This window comes from Penicillium crustosum (assembly GCF_028827405.1).
Source record: "Penicillium crustosum strain IBT 35664 chromosome Unknown utg000002l_segment0_segment0, whole genome shotgun sequence".
NCBI lineage: Eukaryota > Fungi > Ascomycota > Eurotiomycetes > Eurotiales > Aspergillaceae > Penicillium > Penicillium crustosum.
Genome location: NW_026623123.1, coordinates 282,003 through 308,712, shown reverse-complemented (window position 1 = coordinate 308,712; position 26,710 = coordinate 282,003). Strand labels below are relative to the sequence as shown.

Genomic DNA, 26,710 nt, shown 5'->3' with positions numbered 1-26,710 from the left:
GCTATGACGGCTGGGTTGAAGCGGTAGCCTGGTCTCCAACTGGTTCCCAAATTATATCAGGGTCTGGGATGCACGTACTACAGTGTGCGCCGTTATCCTTGGACGCTGGAGTGGCCGTATTAGCTCTTTATCCTGGTCTCTGGATGGAAGACGCCTCGCCTCAGGGTCTGATGATACGACTGTCAAAATATGGGACACAACAATCAGCATTCAGCCAACCAACAAGGGCCACAATGGACCTGTGCAATCGATTACCTAGGTTCAAGATGGAACCAAAGTGGTATCAGAGTCAATGGACACAACCATTCGGTTGTGGGATCCAACTACCGGTCAGTGCACGATGTTCCAATGCCAGCACGGCACACAAGGCAAGTTTTTCGGCAATCATGATGGAAATAAACTTCCATCAACATTGTATGATGGCATCGTCCACGTATGCGATCCGATTACTGGTCAGTACACGGTTTGAGGGGAGCATGGCTATAGTGTTACAGGCATTGCCTGGTCTCCAGATGGAGTTCAACTCGCGTCGTCATCAAGGGGTTATGCCGTCCAGGTGTGGAATTCAACTACTAGTCGCGAGGTCTCGATTTGCAAAGAGCACACCGACAAAGCTTCTACAGTTTCCTGGTCTTACGATGGAGGCCGACTCGCATCTGTACCGGACTATAGAATCGATATATTAGATCCGACCACTGGCCAATGTATCTTGAATTCCCCTATTGAAACTCGTAGCTTCCTTCAGTTCGACAGCACCTGCTCAGACTTACTCCATACTGGGCTTGGCATGTTCGATGTGGAGGTTCTGAAACGTGCCTCGACAAGCTCCAATGGCTCAAACTATGTATACTAAAGCCCTATAGTTTGGACTCAGCGGAGACCTGTCCTGGATAACATATGATGGAACTAAAATCTTGTGGTTACCCCCTGAACAACGACTGGCCAGACTACATGCATTGGCCTTGTCAGTCACAACTGTGACTATCGGTTGTGTCTCCGGTATAGTTGAGTTCTATGAATTCTCCGCTGCATATTGTGGTGTCATACATGGTACAAAGTAGAAATATAGAGTATTGAAACCTGGAAATTACTCAGACCGCTGCGATGGTGTACCCAGGTTCTCTATATTAAAAAGCAGATATGATGGTTAGTCAACTTGTCCGTATAATTTCGAGAAAACAGCGAGTTTTTGTCATTTTGCTTGGGAGTCATAGATATCTTTCATACATACTGCTCCACCCTTGATCGACGCTTCACCCCCCTTAATCCGGCAGCCCCGACCGACCCTCGGACTCCGAGTATATTCAACGGATTTAAAGATTTCGCTGCTGAATATGTAGAAAAGGGCCGAGTTTGCCGTGTGTGAAACCAATGGTAATAGTTGCCAAGTCGGGGAATTGCCTCGGTCGTCGACCTTCCAAGGTCGGAATTTTGGTGGATTATATTGACCAACGAAATAAGCGCAGTTACCTGGGTCAGCATGATATTGCGCAAGGCCAGAGGCATTTCCACTGCCGATTTACTTGGCATTCGGTTTCTGGCTCCGAGCTCTATTTTAAATCTTCAGGATTGACGGTTGTGCATGAGAACTGCAGCACCAGCTCTGCGTACAGCATTCCTCGATGTTGTTGTACGTGCATCTAGCTGCGTCACACAAACGGCCCTTGTCTAGACACGGTATATCAAGGTCACAACTACGGAGTAAGTACCACAATAATGCTACTGGTAATCAGCGGAAGAGACTTTCTCCATCTATCTCAAGCCATGACGATCATTGCCTTGTTTCCAGTCTTGCAAGACACAACCTGACTCGATACGACCAATCAGATGAAGTGTCAATATTGTGCAGGACCTCTCAATGGTCAGTCGTTAGCTTGCTTCATCAGATAAGATGAAGGCCCGCTAATAATGCAGACTTCATTACGCGAATGTGGGCCTGTCGGAGGAAAGAAATGCACTACGACCCTGGATGGAAATGATCAGTCCTTCAGCCTTTCTTCCCCTGCAGACATTTTATGTATAAGTAAAGCAGTGCCAGAACATAATGGGCTCCGGTAATTGAACTGCTGTGGAGTACTCGTTCCTTTCACAATGCGCTTTTCTGCTTCCGTTGCCCTGTTGGGCCTTGCCTTGCCGTCGGCTTTGGCTCTTTGCCCATATGCAGAGCAGATGAACCTTGAAAAGAAGAGCACAACTCCGCCGCATGTGCATGCACCACGCAAGGCGCCGTCCGACAAGAAAGGCATCTTTTATATGAACCGCATTGCTCCTGGGACATCAGAACTATATGTTGCCAATGTTGATGGCACCGAGGAACGTCCTCTTCTCTCCAACCCAATCTACGAATACCACGCCACCTTCTCCCCCGATGGAGAATGGATTACCTTTACCGGAGAACGGAACGCTGACGGTAACTCGGATATCTATCGTGTTCGGACAGACGGGTCTGGCCTCGAGGAGTTGGTAGCAACCTCCTCGGTGGAAGACTCAGCTGTTGTTTCTCCGAATGGAAAGCAAATCGCTTATGTTTCCACTGCCAATGGCTACAAGGCCAACATCTGGGTGATGGATCTGGAGAGTGGCAAGAAATGGAACCTCACAGATACCGCTTCGACCGCCGCCAACAATTCTCTTCCAAATGGATACTTCCGTCCTGCATGGTCTCCCGACGGCCAATGGATTGCTTTCTCGTCGGACCGTAACTCGGGCTGGTACGGACACGGAGACCCGATCTTCCAAGGTGTGACTGGCTGGGAACATACACAGGAGCTGTCCATCTACGCTATCCGCCCCAATGGATCGGATTTCCGCCGCATCGCGTCGAAGTCTGGTTATTGTCTAGGATCACCAAAGTGGTCGCCTAATGGTGAGCGTATTATCTTCTACGAGATGACTCGTGAGAATACCTGGAACGCCCACCGTCCCGAGTCACTCGACTCCGCCAACTCTACCCTTGTCTCGGTGAAGTTTGCCACAGGCGCTGACCGCCGCGTGGAAGTCCAAGGGGCGGGCGTGAAGATCTTCCCTCAATACCTTCCTAACAACACTGTCGCCTACTTCGGAAAGGGTTCCGGTATCGAAGGATTCCACACCACTGCAGGCGGATATGTAAACACCACTAGCGAGGTGATCCGCTCCCCTGCCTGGTCTCCAGACGGCAAGAAGGTCGTTTACGAAAAGACTGCCTGGACTATCCGTCCGATGGACAAGAAGCTGTACAGCTGGGACTCGGAGTGGGAATACCGCTTTACGGACGTCTTCCCACAGTTGTCCAACACCAACAAAATCGCCCTAACCGAGAAACAGCTTGGAAACTCTTCTGTTGTCTCCTTCAACGCCAATGGAACCAACGAGGGCCTAATCTACAACGACATGGAATCTAGCTTCATTGATGCAAGCTCAGTCGCCCTGGGCACCGCAGGCGCCTTCAACCCGTCCTGGTCGCCCGATGGAAATTGGGTCACCTTCGGAGTAGGCTTCTGGTTCCAAGGTCGTGCAACCGGCGGCGGTTGGCTCGTACGAGCCACTGCCAATGGCACGTACTCCGAAGTTCTGAGCGAGAGTACCACAACCCTCAGCAGCAACAGCAGCGTGATCAACTCCGGCTTCCCTAGTTTCTCACACGACGGCAAGAAGATCGTCTTCCGTGTTTGGGGAACAAACTCCACTCTGGGCGACAGATCCCAGCTCGGACTTCGTGTTCTGGATCTGGAAACTCGCAAGACCTCCGTCTTGACCAACGAGTGGGATAACCTACCTTCCTTCTCTCCCGACGGAAAGAGAATCGTCTTCACTCGCAAGACCACTGACTACAACTACGATGTCTGCACGATGCGTCCTGATGGAACTGATGTCAAGGTTCTCACTAGCAGTGGCGCCAATGATGCTCATGCCGTCTGGACTTGGGATGGCCGCATTGCTTACTCTTCTGGCATGTTCGGATTCCAGTATGAGTGTGCTCTCTATGATCAGACTTTCCAGCCTTATGGTCAGGTTCTCGTTATGAATGCTGATGGTTCGAATAAGCGTGTGCTTACGGATTCTATCTGGGAGGACTCGATGCCTCTCTACGTGCCGAACAGTGCTCTCAAGGCTAACGCTAAGGTTCACAAATAGAATGTGCGCAGCAATGCCTCGGATGCAGCTGGCTTGATTTTTATTTAAAAAATTTTGGTACTTGACCTCGGGAAGGAAAACCATAGTTATATTTGTACTGAAAGTGATATATTGATTCATGGGAAAATATTATGATTCTGTTAACGTGGATGTTGGAATTGCTGCTAGACTCCTAATTGTAGCTCTTGTTGGGTCCGGCATTCCTGTTAAAAGAGACGGTGTCACCCGGCCTTTGTCTCAAGTCTTGTATTTTGGCATAGGAGTACTCGTAGTGCTCAGAACGCTCTCTTTCTTTAGGTATCCGTAATAATGGATAGCCACAGCTGCCAAAAGAAAGGGACGGGGAGTACCCGGAGTTCTTCCGAGCGTGACTTCCTACCACATACTTTATCACGTTTCGAAAACATCCGGCCCTTTAACAGACTAGGTGAAACAAGAATGTGTGTTTTCCTCCTTGAATATCATGAGAACCTTCCACTGGCTTCTTCACGATGAGCCTACTCTTAGCACATTTTAAAACTACATAGACACCATGGATAATGTGGTTGAGGGAGTATTTCAGACTACTATAGGCCGCCTCTTTCGGATTCATGGTAACTATAAGTTAAGACAGTCAGACCGTTGCCTGTTTTCTATCGTTCTCGGCGTGTGTGAAAGCTTTATTTAATGTCTTTCAGAGTCTCGCCGTACAGTTCAATCGAAACAGAGATGATAATAGAGTAAAAGGCGGTGGATGGGGCAGATTGGCGGTCTGCCTCTACGTCAGGATGTCTATCAATGGCCCAAATAGGAAGGAACCTCCTAGGGAAGTAAATATCAACAGGTTAATAACACATCACCATACATCCCGAATAGAATAATAGCTACTACTTTGTATTCGTATAAGCTAGCAAATAACAATAACATTGATAGAAGAACAGAATAGAAGAAGACACGCAAGATCGTCATGGTCATCAACCAATCCCCGTGGAGATGGCGCCATCCGGACTAATTAGTTCTCATGTCTCACAAAGACAACAAGAAATAATATGGGGTAGGTGCTGCCCCTCGGCTGCCCCTTTCTTCTTTCCCTTTCTCATTCCGCCCATTTCCTGAGCCAGTGCGTTACAAACGACTCTCCAGTTTCCCTTTCTAAACCTTCATGGCGAATGACTTGAGGTACAGGTAGTCGGCCATGTTGGCATCGACTGTCTGGCGGATGAGAGCAGCCTGCTTCTCACCGTACTTCTTCTGCCACTCGGCGTCAAACTGCTCCTCGGTCTTGACAGCACGTTTCTATGAAAAGTGTTAGCACAAGTCTCCAATCCCTGCACATCCCCATTCCACCACAACAAAGAATGATAGAAACTTACGTGTTCTCTCTGCACCAGAGCCTTCGACTCAATAGCATCATTATGGAATCCACGCCACTTCTCAAACGCATTCCGAGCAACAGCATGTTCCTCCTCCGTATCCCACGTCAGCATCTCCGGTCGGTACTGCAGACCAGTACTATTACAGAAAGCCTCGATGGTCTTCGCCGGCTCGTCGAGCATATCATCCGCATCGATGACACACACCTCGACGCCAGCCGTCGCCTCAGCACCGGAAGAGGCGTTCAACTCCGGGCGCGTTGCAACCCGGGGCCCGACCAATCCAGTCTCGCGCAGATAATCAAAGTGCCGACGCAGCTCGTCGTACCCGGCCTCCAGCGGGTCGTAGTTGTGGAACCCGGTCACCTCGTCCAGAGGTGGGATCGTGCACCGCAGGTACGACGGAACGCTGTAGTGCGGGTCGCGGATTAGGAATGCCCAGTGGAACTGTTCTTGCAGCTCGCGAGGCATCACGGTTGGATTACCCGGTTCTGCGGGTGTGTCGTATGGGTAAGGTTCCTTGGAAGTTCCATTGGTGTGACCATTGGTCGCGCCGTTGGTGTGGCCGTTCATCTCGTGGCCGTTCACACCGTTTGCCACGCCGTTGGTACCGTTCGAGGTTCCATTGACCCCGTTGGTGTGGCCGTTGGTGTGAGTAGTGCCGTTGGCACCGTTCACATCGTTGGCCTTGTGCGAGTCGCCATTGGTGCCGACTCCCCGCTTAACGCGCAGGAGAGACGGGGCGATGCTGGCGGGTTGGCCATTCGGTGGAAGCAGGTAGTGGTCGATATCTTTGATGAAGACTCTCTTTCCCTATGACAAGGTAAGCATTCCCTCAAAAAGTGTGAATATTCCATTCCGCTGCGCGGATATCCAGGGTAATTCCATATTTCGGAGCCAGTCTGTGATCTACAGTTTGTAGAGAGGAAGGGGGAACAGATTGCCCTGGGCTACATCTGCGGTGCAAAGTAACAAAAATTGTGAACAGGTAAGGGGTTTTGCTTCATGTTCGATCCACAAGGGAGAACATGAAGAGCATTACGAGGGGGATGTGTAAAAAAGCGAGAGATTTCGCAGAAAGAAGGGTCGGACCTGAGTAGTTTCTCGCTCCAGCCTTTCCATCACGGTACTATACGTCGAATTGGCGAATCCACTATCCAGGCGTGCTTGTGCATGTTCATCGCCTGCGAATCGGCTGGAGAGGCGCTCCGGGCCATAGTAGAATGCATCGCCAAATGGCTCATGGACACATTGGATAGTATCACGCTGAGTCATGAAAACCTGTAGTCCGTTAGTTATATGCCTTGGAATGGAATTGTTTGTTAGCATCTGAGGTTCTCTTACTCGCTCAAAGGCCGTCGAGCATGCTCGCGGATGCGTAGCCACAAAGATCGGCTTGCCTGACATTATGGTATGCCGTACAAATGTTTAATATTGACTGAAATAACTGCAATCTGCAGGCTCTGTCTCGGGGACAATCACCGAAGGTAATTTGTAAATAAACTTGCTGTGGATCAAGCCTCTGATCAATTAACGCAAGGATAATTCAAATCCCGCCGTTAAACCTGTGGCGAGACAGAAATTTTCTGGTTTGGGGTGGCGGGTCGAATGCTTCACAAGTGTCCTATGCTAGCGAATAGAGCTACTTCTCAGTGGTCTCAGCTGCAAGGACTATGGCGTGAGAATAATGAAAAGGGAGAGGGGGGTTAAAACTCTTTATATGAACAAATGACATAGGTACCAGGGTTTAATAAACCGTTTCTTTTTTATTTTTTATTTCTTTTTTTATTTTCGGGAGACGGAGAGTTACCAGAGTTGGCTATGATTATGACCCATGGAAAAGAAGAAAAGAAAGGGAAAAAGAAAGGAAAAGGAGTGGTAAAATAAATTATGGATATCCTCCAGGGCAATTTTAGCAGATCTACAAATTACAAAGTAGATGTTACACATAGTTATGGTATAGTACGATCCTTCCTTATAGTACATAGTAAGTACTGTTATAGGACTGTTCCGCATAGAATTAGTATATGTAGCACAGCTTATATGTATACAAGGTGCATGTAGAATCCCAAAGCCTCGAATCTGCATCCAGCATTGGCTTCAGCATGCCTAGTAGGTAAGGGTCGGAGAAGCAACTCGGAAAAGCAACATTGAAATCGTGAACGCCATAACGCCTCTCGCCCCTCTGCCCCGCAGAAACCTTTCCGCTTCTATTTTACTGTCCCCTCTCCAGCCTACGACACACGAAACAAAGTAAGAGAAAAATCGGGAGGCCACCTCCCGTGATGAAATGGCCAATGGGAAAACAACTTGTGGGCAGTTGTGTGGATCGATCTTCAATTCTGGATGCGCCGACTTGGAACAAATATCCACCATCCACGGTCCAGTCGTCTCTTAGCTCCTCAGCTGAGACGGCCACTCCTCTTCCATGCAGCCCGGTGAAATTGGGTTTCCTAATGGGTGATACTGCCAACCCCAAGCGCAGTTAGATCGTATATAAAAATCCCTCGGCCCCAAGTTAAGTAGATACTTGCAGGGGGTCTGATCCTGGGCGAGGTTCGAGATCGATTTCTGCGAATTCTGATTGCTCTGCGTATATCCCACCTGACGTCATGGACTAACTGTGGGATATTTTCTGTCGGCTATCGTGGAATACGATATAAAAGGTAAGCGACGCATGGCAAAAAGGGCAACTCGAGCGACTATGTGTGTAAATAAGTGCCTGGGCACGCGTCAGCGCCACATCGTAAAATCCAACGTATGTAGCTTGTTCACATCTTGATTTTTGCGGCTAAAGAGGAGCCGGAGAAACTGGGTCATTTCAATACTCCACTGCAAGGCACGCAAGCTCAAAGTGGCATCAACACCGAATCATCGCTCTAACGTGGGGAGTCTGATCATCCAAGGGTTCTGGTTTGCTGGTTTGCGCGATTTAATCCGAGGTTGCTGACCTCATCCCGGAACGGATAGGGATTAGGTCAGCGGGATAATGGATAATTGTACAGGTTCACGGGTCACGTTCATATCACGTGTAATCTCACGTTCATATCACGTGATTACACGTGTGGCCCGACTTTGATGTATCACGTGCCGGGCACAATCTGCCCATGTTGTAGAGTTTGTAGGCGGTACTGTCCATTACCTATATAACCTCCACGAGGTCTAGACTATGTAACTATATTGGTACCTGTCGCCTTATGTAATAAGGCGGTAATTGACTAATTATAGTGTATGTATGTATAACAATCAAAGTGTCATTGAGTGTATCTCACTAGGGAGTGACATGCTACACTATGTATGTGGTCCGTAGTTAACCCGGAGTAATAGTTTCTCCGTTATCTTCGGGTGATCCCCAGCGCTGTCAGGCAATGTCAGGCAACGTCAGGCAGCTTCTGGAAGGCGGTGGAACCCAGTAGTGACGACATGGACCTAATGGCAGCTTCGGGCACCCCACGCGTCTAGAGTATATGAACTTGCATCATCGTGCTTCAAGTTGAACATTCTTCAAGTTTACCAGCTCAATTACTTTCTACTCTTACACTACGCTACTCCTACACTACACTACCGCTTCGATCCTACCTCTCGAAACATCAGCGCCTACAACTATTGATATTACCCCACTCATCCGTTCAAAATGAACGGCGTCCAGTTCACAGATCGGGCCAACAAGGCCTTGCTGGACTCCAGCGGCCTCTGCGAGCAATATGCGCACTCCCAGATCATGCCTCTTCACTTGGCAGTCGCACTGCTCAACCCCTCCCCAGATGAGTCTCAAGATCAACAGACTCCTTCTGGTGCTCACGCCTCCCACGATTCCTCAGCCGCTCCTCTTTTCCGCCAGGTCGTCGAAAGAGCTCACGGTGACTCTCAGCTCCTCGACCGATCGCTGATGAAGCTACTCGTCCGCCTACCGAGTCAAGACCCTCCCCCAGAGAACCCTAGCGTTTCTCCGCAACTCTCCAAAGTCATTCGATCAGCCACCGATTTGTCAAAAACCCAAAAGGATAGCTTCGTCGCGGTTGATCATCTCATCCAGTCTGTCTGCCAAGATTCACAGGTCCAGCGTGCTCTGGGTGATGCCAATATTCCCAACCTCAAGTTGATCGACACTGCTATCCAGCAAATTCGTGGCACAAAGCGGGTCGACTCCAAGACTGCCGATGCCGAAGGAGAGAATGAGAACCTGAAGAAGTTCACCATTGATATGACTTCATTGGCTCGGGAGGGTAAGATCGATCCGGTCATTGGCCGTGAGGAGGAAATCCGTCGCGTCATTCGCATTCTCAGTCGACGCACAAAGAATAACCCAGTGCTTATTGGTGAGCCCGGTGTGGGTAAGACCACCATCGTCGAAGGTCTCGCCCGCCGTATTGTCAATGCCGATATTCCTGCAAACCTGGCTCAGTGCCGCCTTCTCTCTCTCGATGTTGGTTCTTTGGTTGCGGGCAGCAAATACCGCGGTGAATTCGAAGAACGCATGAAGGGCGTTCTCAAGGAAATTGAAGATTCCAAGGATACCATTGTTCTCTTCGTCGATGAAATCCACTTGCTTATGGGCGCTGGATCCAGCGGCGAAGGCGGTATGGATGCTGCTAACCTTCTCAAGCCCATGCTGGCTCGCGGTCAACTGCATTGTATTGGTGCCACGACTCTCTCTGAATACCGCAAGTATATTGAGAAGGACCAGGCCTTCGAGCGACGATTCCAGCAGGTCCTTGTCAAGGAGCCTACAGTCCCAGAGACCATCTCTATTCTCCGTGGTCTGAAGGAAAAATACGAAGCTCACCACGGTGTCAACATTCTCGACGGAGCTATCGTCACTGCCGCCACTCTCGCATCTCGCTACCTAACGGCTCGCCGACTCCCTGATTCTGCGGTCGATTTGATTGATGAGGCTGCAGCTGCAGTCCGAGTCACTCGTGAGTCCGAGCCCGAAGCTCTCGACACACTGGAAAGAAAGGCTCGCCAGCTTCAGATTGAAATTCACGCCCTTTCGCGTGAGCAGGACGATGCGTCCAAGGCTCGTCTTGAGGCTGCCAAACAAGAAGCTGCCAATGTTAGCGAGGAGCTCCGGCCGATGCGCGAGAAGTACGAAAGTGAAAAGCAACGCAGTCGCGAAGTACAGGAGGCCAAGATCAAGCTTGACTCTCTCAAGGTCAAGCGTGACGAAGCCGAACGTTCAGGCGACACCCAAACTGCTGCTGATCTCGAATACTACGCCATCCCAGAGACCAAAGCTCTCATCGAGCGTCTCGAGGCTGACCGGGCCAGGGCCGATGCTGAACGGCGCGCTCATTCAGGCGATGCCGGTGAAGCACTCCTTGCCGATGCAGTTGGTCCCGATCAAATCAATGAAATTGTTGGTCGGTGGACAGGTATCCCTGTCACGAGGCTCAAGACCACCGAAAAGGACAAGCTGCTCAACATGGAGAAATACCTTGGCAAAGTTGTTGTTGGTCAGAAGGAAGCTGTTGTCTCGGTCTCCAACGCCATTCGCTTGCAGCGCTCAGGTCTCAGTAACCCCAACTCGCCACCCAGCTTCTTGTTCTGCGGTCCCTCCGGTACCGGTAAGACACTGCTCACAAAAGCACTTGCCGAATTCCTCTTCGATGACCCAAAGGCAATGATCCGGTTCGACATGTCTGAATATCAAGAGCGCCACTCGCTCAGCCGTATGATCGGTGCACCCCCCGGATACGTTGGCCATGACGCTGGTGGCCAACTTACCGAAAGCCTGCGTCGTCGCCCATTCTCGATCTTGCTCTTCGACGAGGTTGAGAAAGCCGCAAAGGAAGTTCTCACTGTCCTCTTGCAGCTCATGGATGATGGCCGTATCACCGACGGCCAGGGTCGCATCGTCGACGCAAGGAACTGCATCGTTGTCATGACCTCTAATCTGGGTGCTCAATATCTCTCCCGCCCCACTACCAAGGACGGTCGCATCGAGCCCCAGACCCGCGAGTTGGTCATGGAAGCACTTCGCAACTACTTCCTCCCCGAATTCCTCAACCGTATCTCCAGCACCGTCATCTTCAACCGTCTCACCAGGCGCGAGATCCGCAAGATTGTGGACCTCCGTCTCTCCGAGGTACAGAAGCGGCTCGATAGTAACGAGCGCAATGTCACTATCCAGTGCACAGATGAAGTCAAGGACTACCTTGGCGCAGCAGGCTACTCCCCAGCCTACGGTGCTCGCCCACTAGGCCGACTCATCGAGCGCGAGGTCCTCAACCGTCTCGCTGTGCTCATTTTGCGCGGAAGCATCAAGGATGGCGAGACTGCCCAAGTCGTCATGCGCGAAGGTCGCATCGATGTCCTGCCTAACCACGAGATTGGTGAAAGCAGTGACGATAGCGATGATGATATGATGGACGAGGGTGATTACGACGATGAGATGAATGATGATCCCGTCTCCCCTGATCTGTACGATGATTAGACGGATCTAGTTTTCTCAAGTTTTCCTATTCTCTTTTTACAAAACGCGCAACACAAAATACGATTTGAACATACTCAGCAATGATGATATGATACACGATTCTTTTATGGTTTTGTTTTGTTTTTTCTTTTCGGATTCGCTTTTTTATGTTCGCACGGCGTTAGCACTCTCTGCGCATTTGCTTTTCATGTACTTACATAGTCTTCGCTGGGTGGATCGCCTTTGATTCGAAGGCTTATCAGCCTCAGCAACGGTCATGTTAATATAATTCTATTTATTCAAATTCACAATCCATACGCAAAATACCTCCAGGCCTATTGTAGATCAAAAGTTATTATGAACGGAAACAGACATCACGGACACATATCAGACTAACACCTGGGCACCTGCCCAGATTTCACTAACAGGTGGTGACGATGCTGGTGCGTATGTGGCGATATGGAGTGCATTCATTCTTAGAGCTGTTGCGCCAGAAACTTCCCGGATCGATAGAGTATATGCTCGACTTTATCTCCCTCCCACATTCAATGATAAGTTTGCTGATAGAGAGCGTGTCATATTTTGAAGAGACTTGGACCGAGTGTCTGGGTGGCTTAGCGCAGTACAGAATGGCGATGAAAGCGGCAGTACAGTCTTCAAGGAAGTGCTCTTGGTTGATCTAAACAGCTTTCGGCGACACGTGGGCCATCGACTATAACATATAGCGCTTTGAGAGAGAGAGAGATTAGCCCAGGATCAAGATGCAGGCTCAAAATATGTTGGTGCCCTTCCAGACCGAGATAACATACTACCAATGCTCATTAGAAATTTCGAGGATCGGTAGAAATTGATTTACATCGTTGCAATCTATCCATGTATCCTATTTTCAACCAGACATTCATCAATAGTACGGGTAACGTATATTCACACGATCCTCACGGTCCTCGGAAGATACTCGAACCCCATGCTCGCCATCAATCTATATATATACCAACGAGATTATGGGTGGGTGGAATTTCAGCGACCCTAGGAAGATATCCAATCTCCTCTATTCGGTGCTCGAACTGGCAGTGATACATGCCATGGCAACCGACAAATATCACAAGTCCTATTGCGAGGAACTACCTGGACAATGGAAGGGAAGGGACGAGCCTTATCAATAAGCCATCACTTTTGGGATAGACAACTTGTCCAGGACTTGCTAGATGTTGGTGCAGATATACACCAACTGGTCTTGCTCATTGAGATAAACATGGAACGGCCTTCAAACTCCGTGAAGCTTGCGTTGAACGAAGGGGATACACCCTTATTGTAGACTCTGCTGACCGTCAATCGTATTGTTGGCCATACCGGTAGACTATACATGCAATACGCCATGGAGTATGGAAACATTGAGCAATTCAAAATTCTCCTGGCAGTCGATTCTGCTGTCAATGCTCTACTCCAGAACTCAAAAGGGGGGCCACTTTTACAGACTGCAGTGAGATCCCAGAAACTTGAGATTGTGTCTTTGCTTCTGGAAGCAGGCGTAGATGTCAATGAGATCCATGAGCCAACCGATTTCTTTGGGCCTGCAACAACCGCGTTACATGTTGCTGGTGAAGTGGGAAACATGGAGATGATGAAGATTCTTTTGGAAGCCGGTGCGAGGATCAATGCTCTACCGACACCAAAGTATCCAAATACTACTCTGTGGCACGCAGTAGAAGGGGGGAATCTGGAGGTTGCGAATACGGTATTGGTAGCAGGTGCAGATGTCAACAGTCCACCATATGAGATGGCGACATGACCGCACTACAGCAGGCAGCAAAGCAAGGGAACATGGAGCTTGTGGATTTATTCCTCGACGCAAGCGCAAATGTGAACTAGAACCCAGCGTCTCCCACAGGGGCGACAGCATTACAATTTGCCGCAATTCATGGCTATATTGGAATTGCCTGCATTGAATATATAAGGGCTATCAAGCTGGCTCAACAAAACGCCCATCGTGTCGTAGCCAAGTTTCTCAGATCATTCTCAGATTGGACTAAGGTGGATTCTGTGTGTTACGAAGAGTAAATGCTTGGTTCTGAGGAGAGTGATATATTGGATGAGATAAAGAAGAAACCGCGGAGCCAGACGGAGTGTCAAGATGAGAAACCCCAAAAGGAAGGGGGACGTTCATAGAGATTCTCACTGTTAAGCAGTGAACTGGCCTGGAAGAGTACATTATATATATATATTGGATGGAGGAACGAATTACAACGTAGTGAAGCCCTCAGTTATCACAAAATCCCCTTGATAGATTACATTCATCGTTCTTGTTAGCACCAAAAGTCGAAAAAGACGAAACTAATCAAGATTATAGGTACTAAGTGAGATTGTGCATAGTCCCATATGTAATCTCATTGATATAACAAGCAACCTTTATTAACTTGCGAGAAGTGAGATGATCTGTTACCGGCCAATGATGCTGCATGAGACCAAAAGAAATTCGAGCATCTTGGCTCTTATCATCCGCCATAACCTGAGGATTGAAGAAATCCCGGCCTATCTAACCTAATGGCATGCCCACTACCGTAGGAAGTCGAATATTACAATTCAAGGACCATGCAGTTTCTGAGGAAAGAGGGTCCGCAGGGCTGGGCGGCTGTGTGGTCCAGATCCAGATCCAGATCCGTCTTTGTGATCCAAACTCCAAACTTTAAATAAATTTTGTCTTGAAACTTCAACAGTATGATGTATGTACCGAGTACTCCGAGAGTGTTGCGTAAAAGTGAGTCTAGGTTGGGGGTTGGCAGGGGTCAAAATTAAAACCCAAACAGTTTGAGAGGTTCAACTTGCTGGTGATATAAATAATTTATAGATGTTGACCAGCAAAGAAAGAATGTAGAATTTCTTCGACTACATGACCTTGTCTGGTGAATGCACAATAATATTTTTTTCGCCTTCCCTGACAAAGCACATGTTTAGCTAGAATCCTCAGGGTTAAAAATTTAAGCCGATGCAACCTCTTACAAGGGTATATCCCTGTAGCTGCACGGAACTGCCGAACAGGGTTCTCCAATATTCTATGCTGGTAACGGCGAATCAAACACCGTTCCAAGAGATACCCATGCATCTCCCTCGTGGCGACCGGCGTACCTACGAGATGTAGCTAGAGCGAAGGCAAATAGTGTTACAATTCGCCCCCAGATGTGTTGTAGCGTTACATCGAAAAATCACTGCCTGTCCTGCATATGTACGACATATAACAAACTATAAATATATATACACTATTGAACGGAGTGCCCGGTACCTGAACACTGAATTGCCGGGCAAAACCCCTGTTCGGGTGAGTATTCCGTAGCCACCTACTCCGTAGGTCTAGCCTAAGAAAACGCCTATCTTGTAAGCAAGAGGATTGGGGGCCAAAATCGAAGACCGGAGTGCGCAAGCACAGTTGGAATTAAAGAGTGACGTTTTTCGGGGTTGATGGTGGAGAGACAAAAGATAATTTTAAAAAAATAACAGAAAAGAAAGAAAAGAAAAGGAAAGGAAAGGGAACCAACCCCCTCCTTTTCGAAAAAATATGAACTTGGTGTTGTGTACTCCGTACATACAAACATAGTGCTCGGCCTGGGGGATCCACTTCGGGATGGTAGTTTTGTACCATTCGAATAGGAGTATGTTGTACGGAGTATTATCCTTAGGTTCTGCACATAGTCATACAATTAATACCGAGGCCGTTACACTAACTTTTAGGTGAATCCTTCAGCACAGATCAGAATATCATGCCGAGGATTATCCGTGCAAGTTACTAGTATAGGGATAGATGATCGTCTTTTTGCTCAAAAATGAGGCCAAATACACGTGGTTTGGGGTTCCCAGCGACACGTAGAAGAGAAGATGTAGTTTACAACGATGTATTCCGTACAATAGATGGCAATAGATGGAAGTTGGAGACCGCGCTGGAATGCTGGGTCGCCGAAACTCAGCTGAAACTCAGATTTAGCGAACTTACGCGGCTTAATACTAAGCTCTCAATGAAACAATTTGAGATTTCACACTTAAAACATCCTTCTAATAATACCTACTCTATTTGCAATCCCTAGATCCATACGGAGTATATAAATTAAAAAAAAAAAAAAAACTCCGTAAATGAAGGTGAGAATTCTGCGAGATATGACCGACAATAATTGATAATCATTTCCCCCTTATCAACCTCATATCTCTCCACACAGATCCCGCGACAATCTGCGGAATGTTCGGGAACCGACCCCAAAGTGTCATCCAAAGATAGCTTGAGCTTGTCCATGGTACCAGCGAGAAATGCCAGCAAAGTATCCATGGATACATAGGTGGTCTATTGACGGCTTGGACCAGCTTTTCCAAGGTCGATGCGCCGATCGACTGGTTGTGGAGCGGCAACCTTGAGGGCGACCCACTGTTTGGTTAAGACGAAGGTTTGTCCTATTTTTTTCCATTTTACCGTTTTTGGGGTAATATCACCGAAAATCGGAGACTGGTCTTCTGGGGTAGTCACCGCTATATGATACATAAGTTGTAGCCGTGGGTGCCCAATGTTATTATATTATATGTTGTATGCGGAGTAGTCTACACAAAAGAAGATTTGATTCTAGTATGATGTATCTAATACGGAGATATATGTACAACAACTCTAATTTCGATCGGGTTACGCACGATAGTTACCCGCATGAACCATCCTAGCTGCGCATTCACAATGGCCTGCATAAGCAGGCCAGCAACGCCACATAATATCCAGCCCAGCCACTAAGCCCGAGCGCAAGCCTACAACATAAGCACTGGCTATCTGAACCGAGGATAGGGTGATTAAAATCGACGTGATTTTCCAGAATGGCTCCATTGCGTCTGAGCCGGGTTTTCCGGTTCGCCCAACCCCTCCATGGAGAGGTCAAAGAACTTAGCCTAAGTTCGGCTGTTCAATGCCCTACGTCAATCCCTTCCCAGCTTAGAGCGTCGCTGTCCGATGCCGATAGGATCGGCACCTCTTGATGCAAGGTGCCGGGAGATCGGCGGGTTGTGATGGAATGTTTTCCAAGGTTTGATCTGCCTTTGACCGGTTAATCCACTCACCGTGGGGTTTGGGTATACATACATAGGTGGTTGGGAGCAGAGATTTTGGAGACGGGATGGGATTCTCTGTGGAAATGACGGTGGAGATTGTAGTCAGCGGATATACGCAATTTAAGCCATAGTGGTATATGCAATTCATGGTTTTGGATTTTTAGTGCAATTGTGAGGTATGTTCCCAGGATAAACTCTAATGTCTAAAAAAACAGGTCTCTCCAATATGTCCAGCGAAACAAAAATAGGGTGTAGAAGTAAATATGTACAGAAAAAATAAAATCACAATAATACAGGACCGGGTATCAAGCCGCCCCCAGGGACTTCGTGGATTCGTAAAAAAGAGACAGATTAAAAAAAGAGACTTTTCTGAGTGTATAGAAGGGAGTCGATTAAACCTCCTCGCGGGCGCGTGTAATGCGTGAAGAATTCGCATCAAAATCCTCTGGCCGCGAGTCACGCTGCACGGTAACGGTAATATCCTGACGAATGCGCAAAGCGCGAGCTGAGCCATCGTCACTGCTCGCATCGCGATCTTCGGTGATACTGGCATCGGATGCAGTCGCCTTTGTCGGGGTAATCGTAGTGGTGCCCTCGAATTCTTGCATGCCGAAATCTCCTGACCGCGCATGGCTGGGTGGGCCATAGGGATGCAAATTGGAGCCACCCTTGCTGGTCCAGGGCCCGGACTTGTAGCGATCGGTGCCGCGCTTGGAGCCTCCGGTCCAGCTCTTGAGGGCGGGGAAGACGTCGCGGAGCAGGGACCAGACTAGTGGCAGATTGGTGACTAGGATGGCGACGGTTGCTTCGCGGAAGTACCAGTTCATGTAGACGTAGGAAATCAGAGATGGGACGAGACAGTACACCTTGTTCAGGACGGCGGCGACGATGACGAAGATTCCCATGCCGAAGAGGATAGTGAGGATCATCTTTTGCTTAAGCGGGACGCGGACTTGGACTAGCATCGGGATGGCGATTATGAGCATGAAGATGTCGGCAGAGATTGAGATGCAGCCTTGGATGATTTCGTAATATTGGTAGGAGAAGCATTGGTATTCTGGCGTTGGGACGACGGCCCAGTAGTGCGATAGTGGGCGACAGAGTAGGAAGAGCGACAGTTCGGTTGCGACAAACCCGAGGACAACGTATATTGCGACATAGTTGATCCAGCGTTTCTGCTTCAATCCTTCACTGTTGATTGTTAGCGAAAAGAACAAGCTGTAAACCGAGATTCCACATACGTGATACGCGCATAGATCACCAGCATGCATGCTTTCAAAGCCCAGATGCAAAGAATAAAGGAATGTTCCGACACAAAGACCCATTTACTACCGCGCACTCGTTCAGCTATAATTGAATCCGTCAAGTGTAGCTTATCCTCTTCGGTCATCAGATTTGACCCGCCACCAGAAGCGACTTGATTTAAGGAGACACATAGTATTGTATACCAAAGTACCGCGAATAGCATAAGATAGTCATCGACCTGGAGATTGCGAATGCCCAAACGTCGGATACGAGCAACCCTGTCAAAAGATCGTTAGTCAGTCGGTGTTTGTATATTGGGACATTCAATTTAATCCTCACCATCTCAAGACGGCACCCAGTACGCCGACGGAATAGAGAGCCCATGTTTCACGGGCGAATTCCACCGCGAAGTGACCTCCTAAGCCAGACATTGACCCTGGCCTGTTCGAATTCAGATTAACAGGATCCAAAGGAGAAACGAGAGTAAAGTGGCGCGCTCACATTTTAATAAATTAGCCGGGGTATGAGATACTATGTATAGGGTTGCTAGCCCCGATCCTGCATCTGCCGGTAATCGTACGACAGGGGTGTGTGGTTCGAAGCGTGTTCGAAACTTCGATGTATGATAGGTATGGTAAAGCTGGGAAGGATGCAGAGGATAAAACGCCAATCATTCCAAGATAGAGCACCGAGAATGACCATTGGACGGTGGATACTTTTTGATGGCGAGGGTTTCCTTGGATGACATTAGTTTGGGAAATTGATTTCCTTGCTGCATTCTGATTTGTGAATGGGCAATATAGTCATTGGTCCACTTTACCTTGACTTACCTACCTAGGTACGGAGTACTCTGTTTACAGTTTGGTAGCCCTGGAAGCCTTTTAGCCTTTTCAAATTCACTAAATTTACTAGAATTTTACTACGTAGTACGCAGTACTAGATCCATAACGAATCTAACGAACCTAATTGTTACCTACCTGCTTAACTAGGCAAGAGGACATATGAATACATCTGTAAATTGCTACGCCCAATCACCAAGGCAAACCGTCAGCTAAGCGAAGATAGACATGGCTCTTTCTATCTGGGGGACAAGGCCCACAGTGGAGGAGCTGAGAGGATGATCAGCCAATTTTCCAAGGTTGATGAATATTTAGGTAACTCGATCTCCAAGCCTTGGAGAAATCCCGAAATATCCAACATTTTATTGCTCTCGGACATAGCGGTACCTGAGTTGGTCGGTAGAGTTCACTCCAAACAACCGAAGGCCTCGGGAGAACGAAGACCTGCCAGATCGGGGGATATTGAGATATTCTGAGTTTGCCACTAGCCATAAATGTAAAAGTATGGATCCAACGACATCCCTGGATGAGACATTGATTGGTCCGAGCCTTTTTCCTTTTTGAGGGATTTTGGGAAAGTGCCCAGGTGGGGACCGGAGCGGATCTTTACTGGGAACGGAGGTCTCCTTTATCTTTTATGGAGTGTGGGACCCCAGAGGCAAGTTCTAAGATATGATGTACAGCTACTCCGTACTCCGTACAACTTTGCATGAACTGGAAATGCAACTGGGATAGAAATATTTGAAATTTTTGAAATGAACTTGATATTATTGTAAGGTTCAAAACGTCGGAATGCTCGGGAAATATTTTCATGTCTCATATAATTTACTCTACGCTAAACTTTAGCTTGCAGGATTGAAGACTCTTATTAATTTGTTCACTGCCGACATGGTGTTCCGTACTCGGTACGGAGTACATACTCCATACAAATCCAAATTAATTCATTCCTTCGCTCCTTCGCTCCTTAATTACTCCGTAGTCATTCAAGTTATAATATTTAATTAATCTAGAGGCGAAATATCAACTAGACCACGTTGTCAAATGACCGTGCCCACTAGATCTAAGGCTAAAGTGCGAGTCGCCTTGTCAGCATTATCCACATTCAGCTACAATATACTTCCGAACGTTCTGGCTCAAGCTCAGGAGATCCGGAATCTCGCCATAGATTGGGTGCTTTATATTGTGGCATTGGCCTTAAGTGGGTATAGAGGATGCCCTAGGGCCACCCTCTAGCCCTATATCGCCATATGCCCTGGATGAGACACACCCCTGTCGTATTAGCCTGACAAGCATAGATTGTTTGTCCCACATTCAGTACTACTTTATATTACTAGACTCTATCATTAGAAAGGTGGGATTTTTATGCATCTGAGCCAGTAACGGATTTACTCGGGCTCGCATTTAGCCCACTTTGGTGCTTTAGTTTACCAGACTATACGGTTCTACGGAGTACTCCGTATAGTTGTCGTTTTTAAGCTGTCTCACTTGCAAATGTTATGTTTTTAATTCATATAAGGGGAAATAGTAGAAGAAATTGTGTACGGAGTACGGAGTAATGGTGCATTACTATGTATGTTGTATGTGGGTACAGAGTAACAGACATGAAAATCTCAGCTTCAACATGCCACCTAGGCAGATATGTTATGTTTATGTAAGTTATACATCTTTCGAAAGAGTTGATAGACATCTATTTAGAGTATAGCGATAAACGGCATTGATATAAGCAGAGTCTGGGGTTAATAGACCCGCCAAAGAGCCCCAAAGCATCTCTTATCTCCCCAAATAAGAAAGAAGTAGAGATGAGGCCGAAGTTCAAAGGAACCAAATGACACTAAGGGGGATGGAAAATCTCTTTCTGCTGAAGCTCCCCTTCTGGGTTAAGCGTGATGCAGCCATGCAGCCGCGTTTATTTGCTAGAGTTTCCGTTGGAGTACAATGTAACACCCTTGCCTCCGATTTCGCCCAATGACAACTCTGGGGCGACTCCACTACGAACCACTTGGCCACCGAATGATGTGCTACCATGAACGTTGATTGGCCAAAGATTGAGAAAAGTAGAAGTGGGGGTCGGGAAGGAAATTCATCCATGGATGGTCGAACCTGACCTGATCTGATCGGCCTAGCCGTGACATTGATAATATACGTTGTACGCCTACTTTTACTCCCTTTTTCTTTTTGTGTTCACCTCGATTCTTCACATTGTCATTCTTCAACTTGGGAGGTGCGCTTTGGAAATTTAATACGCCAAGGAGTATTGGTATTTAGGGAAATTCCCAAAACACGTCGAATATGGCCGGGTCTGAGATCGATCATTCGCCGGAGAAGGAGATCAGCTACGTCCCTGAGAAGGAGATCGCACCTACGCCGGATTATACCCATGATGGCCCAATCGATGGAGAGTTGGTCAACGCCTCAGGCCATCGTCAGGAACTAGACCGGAACTTTGGCCTAATCAGTATTTGTGCTGTGGCCGTGACAACAGGAAACACGTGGATTGCCCAAGGTGGTAGTGTTGTGGTGGCTCTGAGCAACGGTGGACTTGCAGGAACTATCTATGAATTGTATGTCGCCCCTCCCGTACCAGTCTAACAAAAACTCAAAGCTAACCCCTTGTTCAGCATGGCTGTGTCCGTCTGCTACTGGTTAGTCGCCGCATCAATTGCCGAATTGGCATCAGGTATGCCCTCGTCTAGTGGTGTCTACCATTGGGCAACTATCACTGCAGGAAGCAAGTACGGTCGCGTGTGTGGATTCTACGCCGGATGGTGGAACTGCCTCGCTTGGATTCTCGGTGCCGCCTCCATGTCTTTGATTTTGGCTCAGCAGACCGTGGCTATGTATGTACAGATGCATCCCGAATTCGTGCCCTCACAATGGAACGTTTTCGTCAGCTTCCTCCTCTGCACCTGGACTTGCTGCTGCGTCGTGCTGTTCATGAACCGTTTCCTGCCTCACATTGGAAACCTTGGCTTGTTCTTCATTCTCGCTGGTGTGTTCGTTACCATCGTTGTGTGCGCTGTGATGCCTCATGTGACCGGCTCAGGATATGCCAGCGACAAGCTCGTGTGGGAAACGTGGGAGAATGCAACCGGTTATTCCCAGCAAGGATTCGTCTTTGTGGCTGGTATGCTCAACGGTGCTTACAGTGTTGGCACCCCTGACTGCTCATCTCACTTGGCCGAGGAGATCCCCAAGTCAGTCTGATTCTTTTCCGATTTCCATCTATTATCAATGCTGACTTGAACTTACAGGCCGAGCCGAAATATCCCCAAGGCTATCTTGGCCCAGATGGGCGTTGGTTTCGTCACTGGTATCTGCTACATGATCGCAATCTTCTATTCTATTAACGACCTCGCCATGGTGTCCGACCCTAGCACCTTCTTCCCCCTAGCTGAGATCTACCGCCAAGCCACCGGCTCCCATGCCGGCTCTGTGGGTCTCCTAGTCGTCGCTTTCCTGCCTACCTTTATTACTGCCTGCGGCTGCTACATCACCGCCGGCCGTACGCTCTGGACCATTTCTCGCGACGGCGCCACTCCATTCTCGGGATGGCTTGGAACTATCAGCCCCAGGTTCAAGAACCCCTTCAACGCCACCCTAGCCTGCTGTGGCTTGATCACTGTGCTAGCTTGTATCTACCTCGGCTCGTCCACCGCCTTCAGTGCATTTGTGGGATGCTTCGTGCAGTTGTCCAGTCTTTCGTACTTCATGGCCATCTTCCCTCACATCTTGACCCGCCGTTCCTCCTTCGTCCCGGGTTACTTCTTCATGAACAACACCGTTGGCTACATCGTCAACTCCCTGTCCTGTGCTTACATCATTGTGTTCGCTATCATCTTCTGCTTCCCTTACGCCATCCCCACCAGCGCTGCGACAATGAACTATGCCAGTTTGATGACTGGCGGTCTGTCTATCTTCATGACCATCTGGTGGTTTATCCACCAGGGCTCTTACGTGGGCCCCAAACATGTCCCGTTGACTGACAAGGCTCTGGCTGACGATGCTCGGTAAATCTCCTTGGAGATGTTGGAAGGACTATTCTGCGTATACCATTTTGCTTGGCACGGCCATTTCTTCGCTGCACGGCTATAAAATGCTCCTTTTTATGGTGCAACTTAACCTTACATATACCATTTGTACATTTCTATTCGTGTTGGGCTTTTTCCGACTATATATAGCTACTGTAAAAGTATAATTCATACTCATTTGTCTCAACAAGCTTTCTTAATATGCGCATTCATGCCAGTATGAATAGTTATATATTTAAATCGAGTTCAGTGTTTCCTGATTCTAGACCCAACCCTTTCATGCACAAAAGCGATAGATTAGCTCACGTGATTACGCGTCCCGCGCCCGTGTCGCGTCTTCATCCCAACACCATCTGGATCAAGGAAAAAAGACCAACACAGCCATGGTCTTCAAACCCTTCAAATCACCTTTAATTAGGACCCCTGCTACATCATCCACCGATACCCCCGATGAGCCTAGTCGTCCTGCTAAAAAGCCCCGCCTCGAAGACGAACCTGCACCCAAGGATGTGCAATCGACACCAATAGCCAGTCGAAAGCCACTCCTACAAGTCAACAACCGAGGATCAGATAATGTGACACAGTCACCATCCAGTGAATCGACACTAGATGGTACATCCGGCGAAAGATACTTCAATGTTCTCTGGTAGGTTCTTAGAACGTTGATCCCTCATAGGGTGTAACAATCACACCGAACCAGCTAACTCAGACAGGCGCAAACCAAGCGCCAAAAAGCACAAAACATGGGATGGAGACGGAATACTCTCTACCCGCGGAGAATTCGTCTATCTACGAGACACTGCTGGAAAGGAGATGGGACGGAAGGTACACGAAGCCCGCCTCGAACCGGGAGCAACACTGTCTATCTCTGGCAAAGAGGTTGAAATAGATTCTGAGATATCTCGCAAGGAATATTTCTCTGGGAGAAGGTTCTTGGAAGACACGAAACTAGCACCTACCTCTACGCCGGACCCGGTCCCCATGCCCAAGAAAGAGGCTCCCCCGGCTCGAAAGAAGGGTGAAGTACGCAAGCCTACTGCTGCGGAGCGGACACAGTCCCTCAAGAGGTCGTTGGCTTTAGTTACCAACCCCAATGCAAACCCTGGAGCCGCACCGGCGGCGTTTGCGGCTTATAAGGCGCCACTGCTTGTGAATACGGTTACTCCCAAGGTTATGGGAAAGGTCGTTCCGCGTCATGATCCTAAGGCGGTTGGTGCGTTGGTTATGCCGCGGCCGAAGTCTGTGCCGAAGGGGAGGCAGGTTGTGGATGTTGTTGTTGATCCGCTCTTGACTAAGAGCCTCCGGCCGCATCAGCGTGAGGGTGTGAAGTTCTTGTATGAGTGTGTGATGGGAATGCGGTCGTTTAATGGTGAAGGTGCCATTCTTGCGGATGACATGGGATTGGGAAAGACTTTGCAGACTATTGCGCTGCTTTGGACTCTGCTCAAGCAGAATCCTGTCTTTGAAGCCCCGCCTGTTATTAAGAAGGCCTTGATTGTGTGTCCTGTTACTCTTATCAATAACTGGCGGAAGGAGTTCCGCAAGTGGCTTGGAAATGAGCGCATTGGAGTTTTCGTCTTCGATGATAAGAGTAAGCGTCTTACAGATTTCACCAAGGGCCGGGCTTATAGTATCATGATTGTTGGATATGAAAAGCTCCGAACGGTCCAGGAAGCTTTGGCGAATAGTTCTGGGGTCGATATCATTATCGCCGATGAAGGCCACAGGCTCAAGACATTACAGAACAAGAGTGGTCAGGCGATCCAGTCACTCAGCGCCGTGAAGAGAGTCATTCTCTCCGGAACGCCAATCCAAAATGACCTGAAAGAGTTCTTTGCGGCCGTGGACCTTGTGAATCCAGGTATCCTTGGAAGCTTTAAGTCCTTCATTCGAGAGTTCGAAACTCCAATTGTTCGCAGCAGACAGCCAGAAGCAACAAGCAAGGAAATCGAGAAAGGAGAGTCCAGAGGCGAGGAGTTGCGAGAACTCACCTCCAAATTCATGCTTCGCCGAACAGCAGACATCCTGGCCAAATACCTCCCTCCAAAAACCGAATACGTCCTCTTCTGCAAGCCTACCCGCCCTCAAGCAAACATCTACAAAGCCGTCCTCGCCTCCCCGATATTCCAATCCGCCATGGGCAACGCCGAAAGCGCCCTGCAGTTAATAACAATCCTCAAAAAGCTCAGCAATAGCCCTTCCCTCCTAACAGCCAAAAACAACAACAACACTCCCAACGAAACAATGACCGCTCTCATCGAATCCATTCCCCAACCCCTCCACCGCCACCTATCCCCCTCCTCCAGCGCAAAGATCCGCGTCCTCGACCAACTCCTCGACACATTGCGCAACAAAACAGACGAGAAAATAGTCCTCGTCTCAAATTACACTTCAACCCTCTCCCTCCTCGCAACCCTTCTCACCTCCCTAGGCCTCCCCTACCTCCGTCTCGACGGCAGCACACCAGCCCAGAAACGTCAAGGTCTGGTAGATGACTTCAACCGTCTCCCCGCAAGCTCTTGCTTTGCGTTCCTGCTATCCGCAAAAGCAGGTGGCACAGGTCTCAACCTAATTGGTGCTAGTCGTCTCATCCTCTTCGATGTAGACTGGAACCCGGCAACGGATATCCAGGCTATGGCGCGTATTCACCGCGATGGGCAGAAACGGCCTTGTCGCATCTACCGTATTCTGCTCAAGGGTAGTCTTGAAGAAAAGATCTGGCAGAGACAGGTTACCAAACTTGGTCTTGCCGATAGTGTTATGCAAGAGAAAAGTACCAGTAATGGTGGAGCGCAGTTCTCTGCTGCTGAGCTGAGAGATTTATTCAGGCTTGATGAGGATAGGGCTTGTCAGACGCATGAGCTGTTGGGTTGTCAGTGTGGTGGGCGGGGTGTTCAGGCTGATTCTGAGGCTGTGACACCTGCTACTGTTGATGGTGGAGTTGGGTCTGATGTTGACGATTTGTCGGATCCGCCTTCTGACTTTGATGATGATTATGATTCGGATGAGTCACTGCCGAAACCTCATACTCTTGTTAAAGCTTCTGAGGTCGATATGGAGAAACAAGAACAGTCTATCCGTGACGGCACTTATCGTGCGAAAATGGCTAGGAAGGGGAAGAAGGGTACGAAAGAGAAGGAAGGCGATACTAAGAGTCAAAAAGATAAGATGCACCAGTCTTTGGCTCAGTACTCGCACATTGACCCTACCCTGCTTGCGCCTGAGTCCGATTCTAATGCTGGCACTGGGGCTGAAGATGAGGAGCTTGAAGCTGCCATTGATGACGATGTGCTAGTTTCCATGCTGAAGGATGAGTGTAACTTGATTGGATATGTTTTCAAGAAGACTAATGGGGCGGAAATCAGGAGTTAGACTACTCTGTGTCTCACAGAATGGCCTTTGGAGTGATGTATCCTAAGACATGTTCATTTATTTGGACTAGACTATATATATATATATAACCAAAATTACATACACAGAAGCACCACAAATGATATGCAGAAGTTATGGCATACAAAAAGAAGAAAAGAAGGATCTAACATGGAAGTCATAATTCCTATGAATTGGGTCATTTACAGTATATAACTACAATAGAAGAAGAAGAAGGAGGAGAAGAGAGAAAGAGTAGACATGATTGCATTATTCCAC

General features: G+C 48.4%; 8 protein-coding genes across 8 annotated transcripts; 6 read left to right on the top strand and 2 right to left on the bottom strand.

Moving 5' to 3' along the window:
- Window positions 1-68: 68 nt before the first annotated feature.
- On the top strand, window positions 69-1,061 carry N7487_003614 (WD40 repeat-like protein; the record flags this gene model as incomplete). Its single annotated transcript, XM_056871361.1, is given in 3 exon segments — window positions 69-556; window positions 577-844; window positions 864-1,061. 3 exon segments carry the CDS (start codon window positions 69-71, stop codon window positions 1,059-1,061), a joined length of 954 nt encoding a protein of 317 aa, XP_056729081.1.
- Window positions 1,062-2,091: 1,030 nt separating this feature from the next.
- N7487_003613 (TolB family protein) lies at window positions 2,092-4,116 on the top strand (the record flags this gene model as incomplete). Its single annotated transcript, XM_056871360.1, has 1 exon — window positions 2,092-4,116. One exon carries the CDS (start codon window positions 2,092-2,094, stop codon window positions 4,114-4,116), a length of 2,025 nt encoding a protein of 674 aa, XP_056729080.1.
- A 1,131-nt stretch (window positions 4,117-5,247) lies between these two features.
- On the bottom strand, window positions 5,248-6,875 carry N7487_003612 (uncharacterized protein; the record flags this gene model as incomplete). The annotated part of the gene is made up of 4 exons (XM_056871359.1): window positions 5,248-5,391; window positions 5,469-6,281; window positions 6,561-6,749; window positions 6,813-6,875. The coding sequence occupies 4 exons, from the start codon at window positions 6,873-6,875 to the stop codon at window positions 5,248-5,250; spliced, it is 1,209 nt and encodes a 402-aa protein (XP_056729079.1).
- Window positions 6,876-9,102: 2,227 nt separating this feature from the next.
- On the top strand, window positions 9,103-11,904 carry N7487_003611 (ATP-dependent Clp protease ATP-binding subunit; the record flags this gene model as incomplete). Its single annotated transcript, XM_056871358.1, has 1 exon — window positions 9,103-11,904. One exon carries the CDS (start codon window positions 9,103-9,105, stop codon window positions 11,902-11,904), a length of 2,802 nt encoding a protein of 933 aa, XP_056729078.1.
- A 1,354-nt stretch (window positions 11,905-13,258) lies between these two features.
- N7487_003610 (ankyrin repeat domain-containing protein) lies at window positions 13,259-13,672 on the top strand (the record flags this gene model as incomplete). The annotated part of the gene is made up of 1 exon (XM_056871357.1): window positions 13,259-13,672. One exon carries the CDS (start codon window positions 13,259-13,261, stop codon window positions 13,670-13,672), a length of 414 nt encoding a protein of 137 aa, XP_056729077.1.
- A 3,670-nt stretch (window positions 13,673-17,342) lies between these two features.
- On the bottom strand, window positions 17,343-18,626 carry N7487_003609 (uncharacterized protein; the record flags this gene model as incomplete). The annotated part of the gene is made up of 3 exons (XM_056871356.1): window positions 17,343-18,141; window positions 18,192-18,473; window positions 18,535-18,626. The coding sequence occupies 3 exons, from the start codon at window positions 18,624-18,626 to the stop codon at window positions 17,343-17,345; spliced, it is 1,173 nt and encodes a 390-aa protein (XP_056729076.1).
- A 2,697-nt stretch (window positions 18,627-21,323) lies between these two features.
- On the top strand, window positions 21,324-23,045 carry N7487_003608 (uncharacterized protein; the record flags this gene model as incomplete). The annotated part of the gene is made up of 3 exons (XM_056871355.1): window positions 21,324-21,595; window positions 21,653-22,228; window positions 22,286-23,045. 3 exons carry the CDS (start codon window positions 21,324-21,326, stop codon window positions 23,043-23,045), a joined length of 1,608 nt encoding a protein of 535 aa, XP_056729075.1.
- Window positions 23,046-23,445: 400 nt separating this feature from the next.
- Window positions 23,446-26,434, top strand: N7487_003607 (DEAD/DEAH box helicase; the record flags this gene model as incomplete). Its single annotated transcript, XM_056871354.1, has 2 exons — window positions 23,446-23,708; window positions 23,776-26,434. 2 exons carry the CDS (start codon window positions 23,446-23,448, stop codon window positions 26,432-26,434), a joined length of 2,922 nt encoding a protein of 973 aa, XP_056729074.1.
- Between the last annotated feature and the right edge of the window lie 276 nt (window positions 26,435-26,710).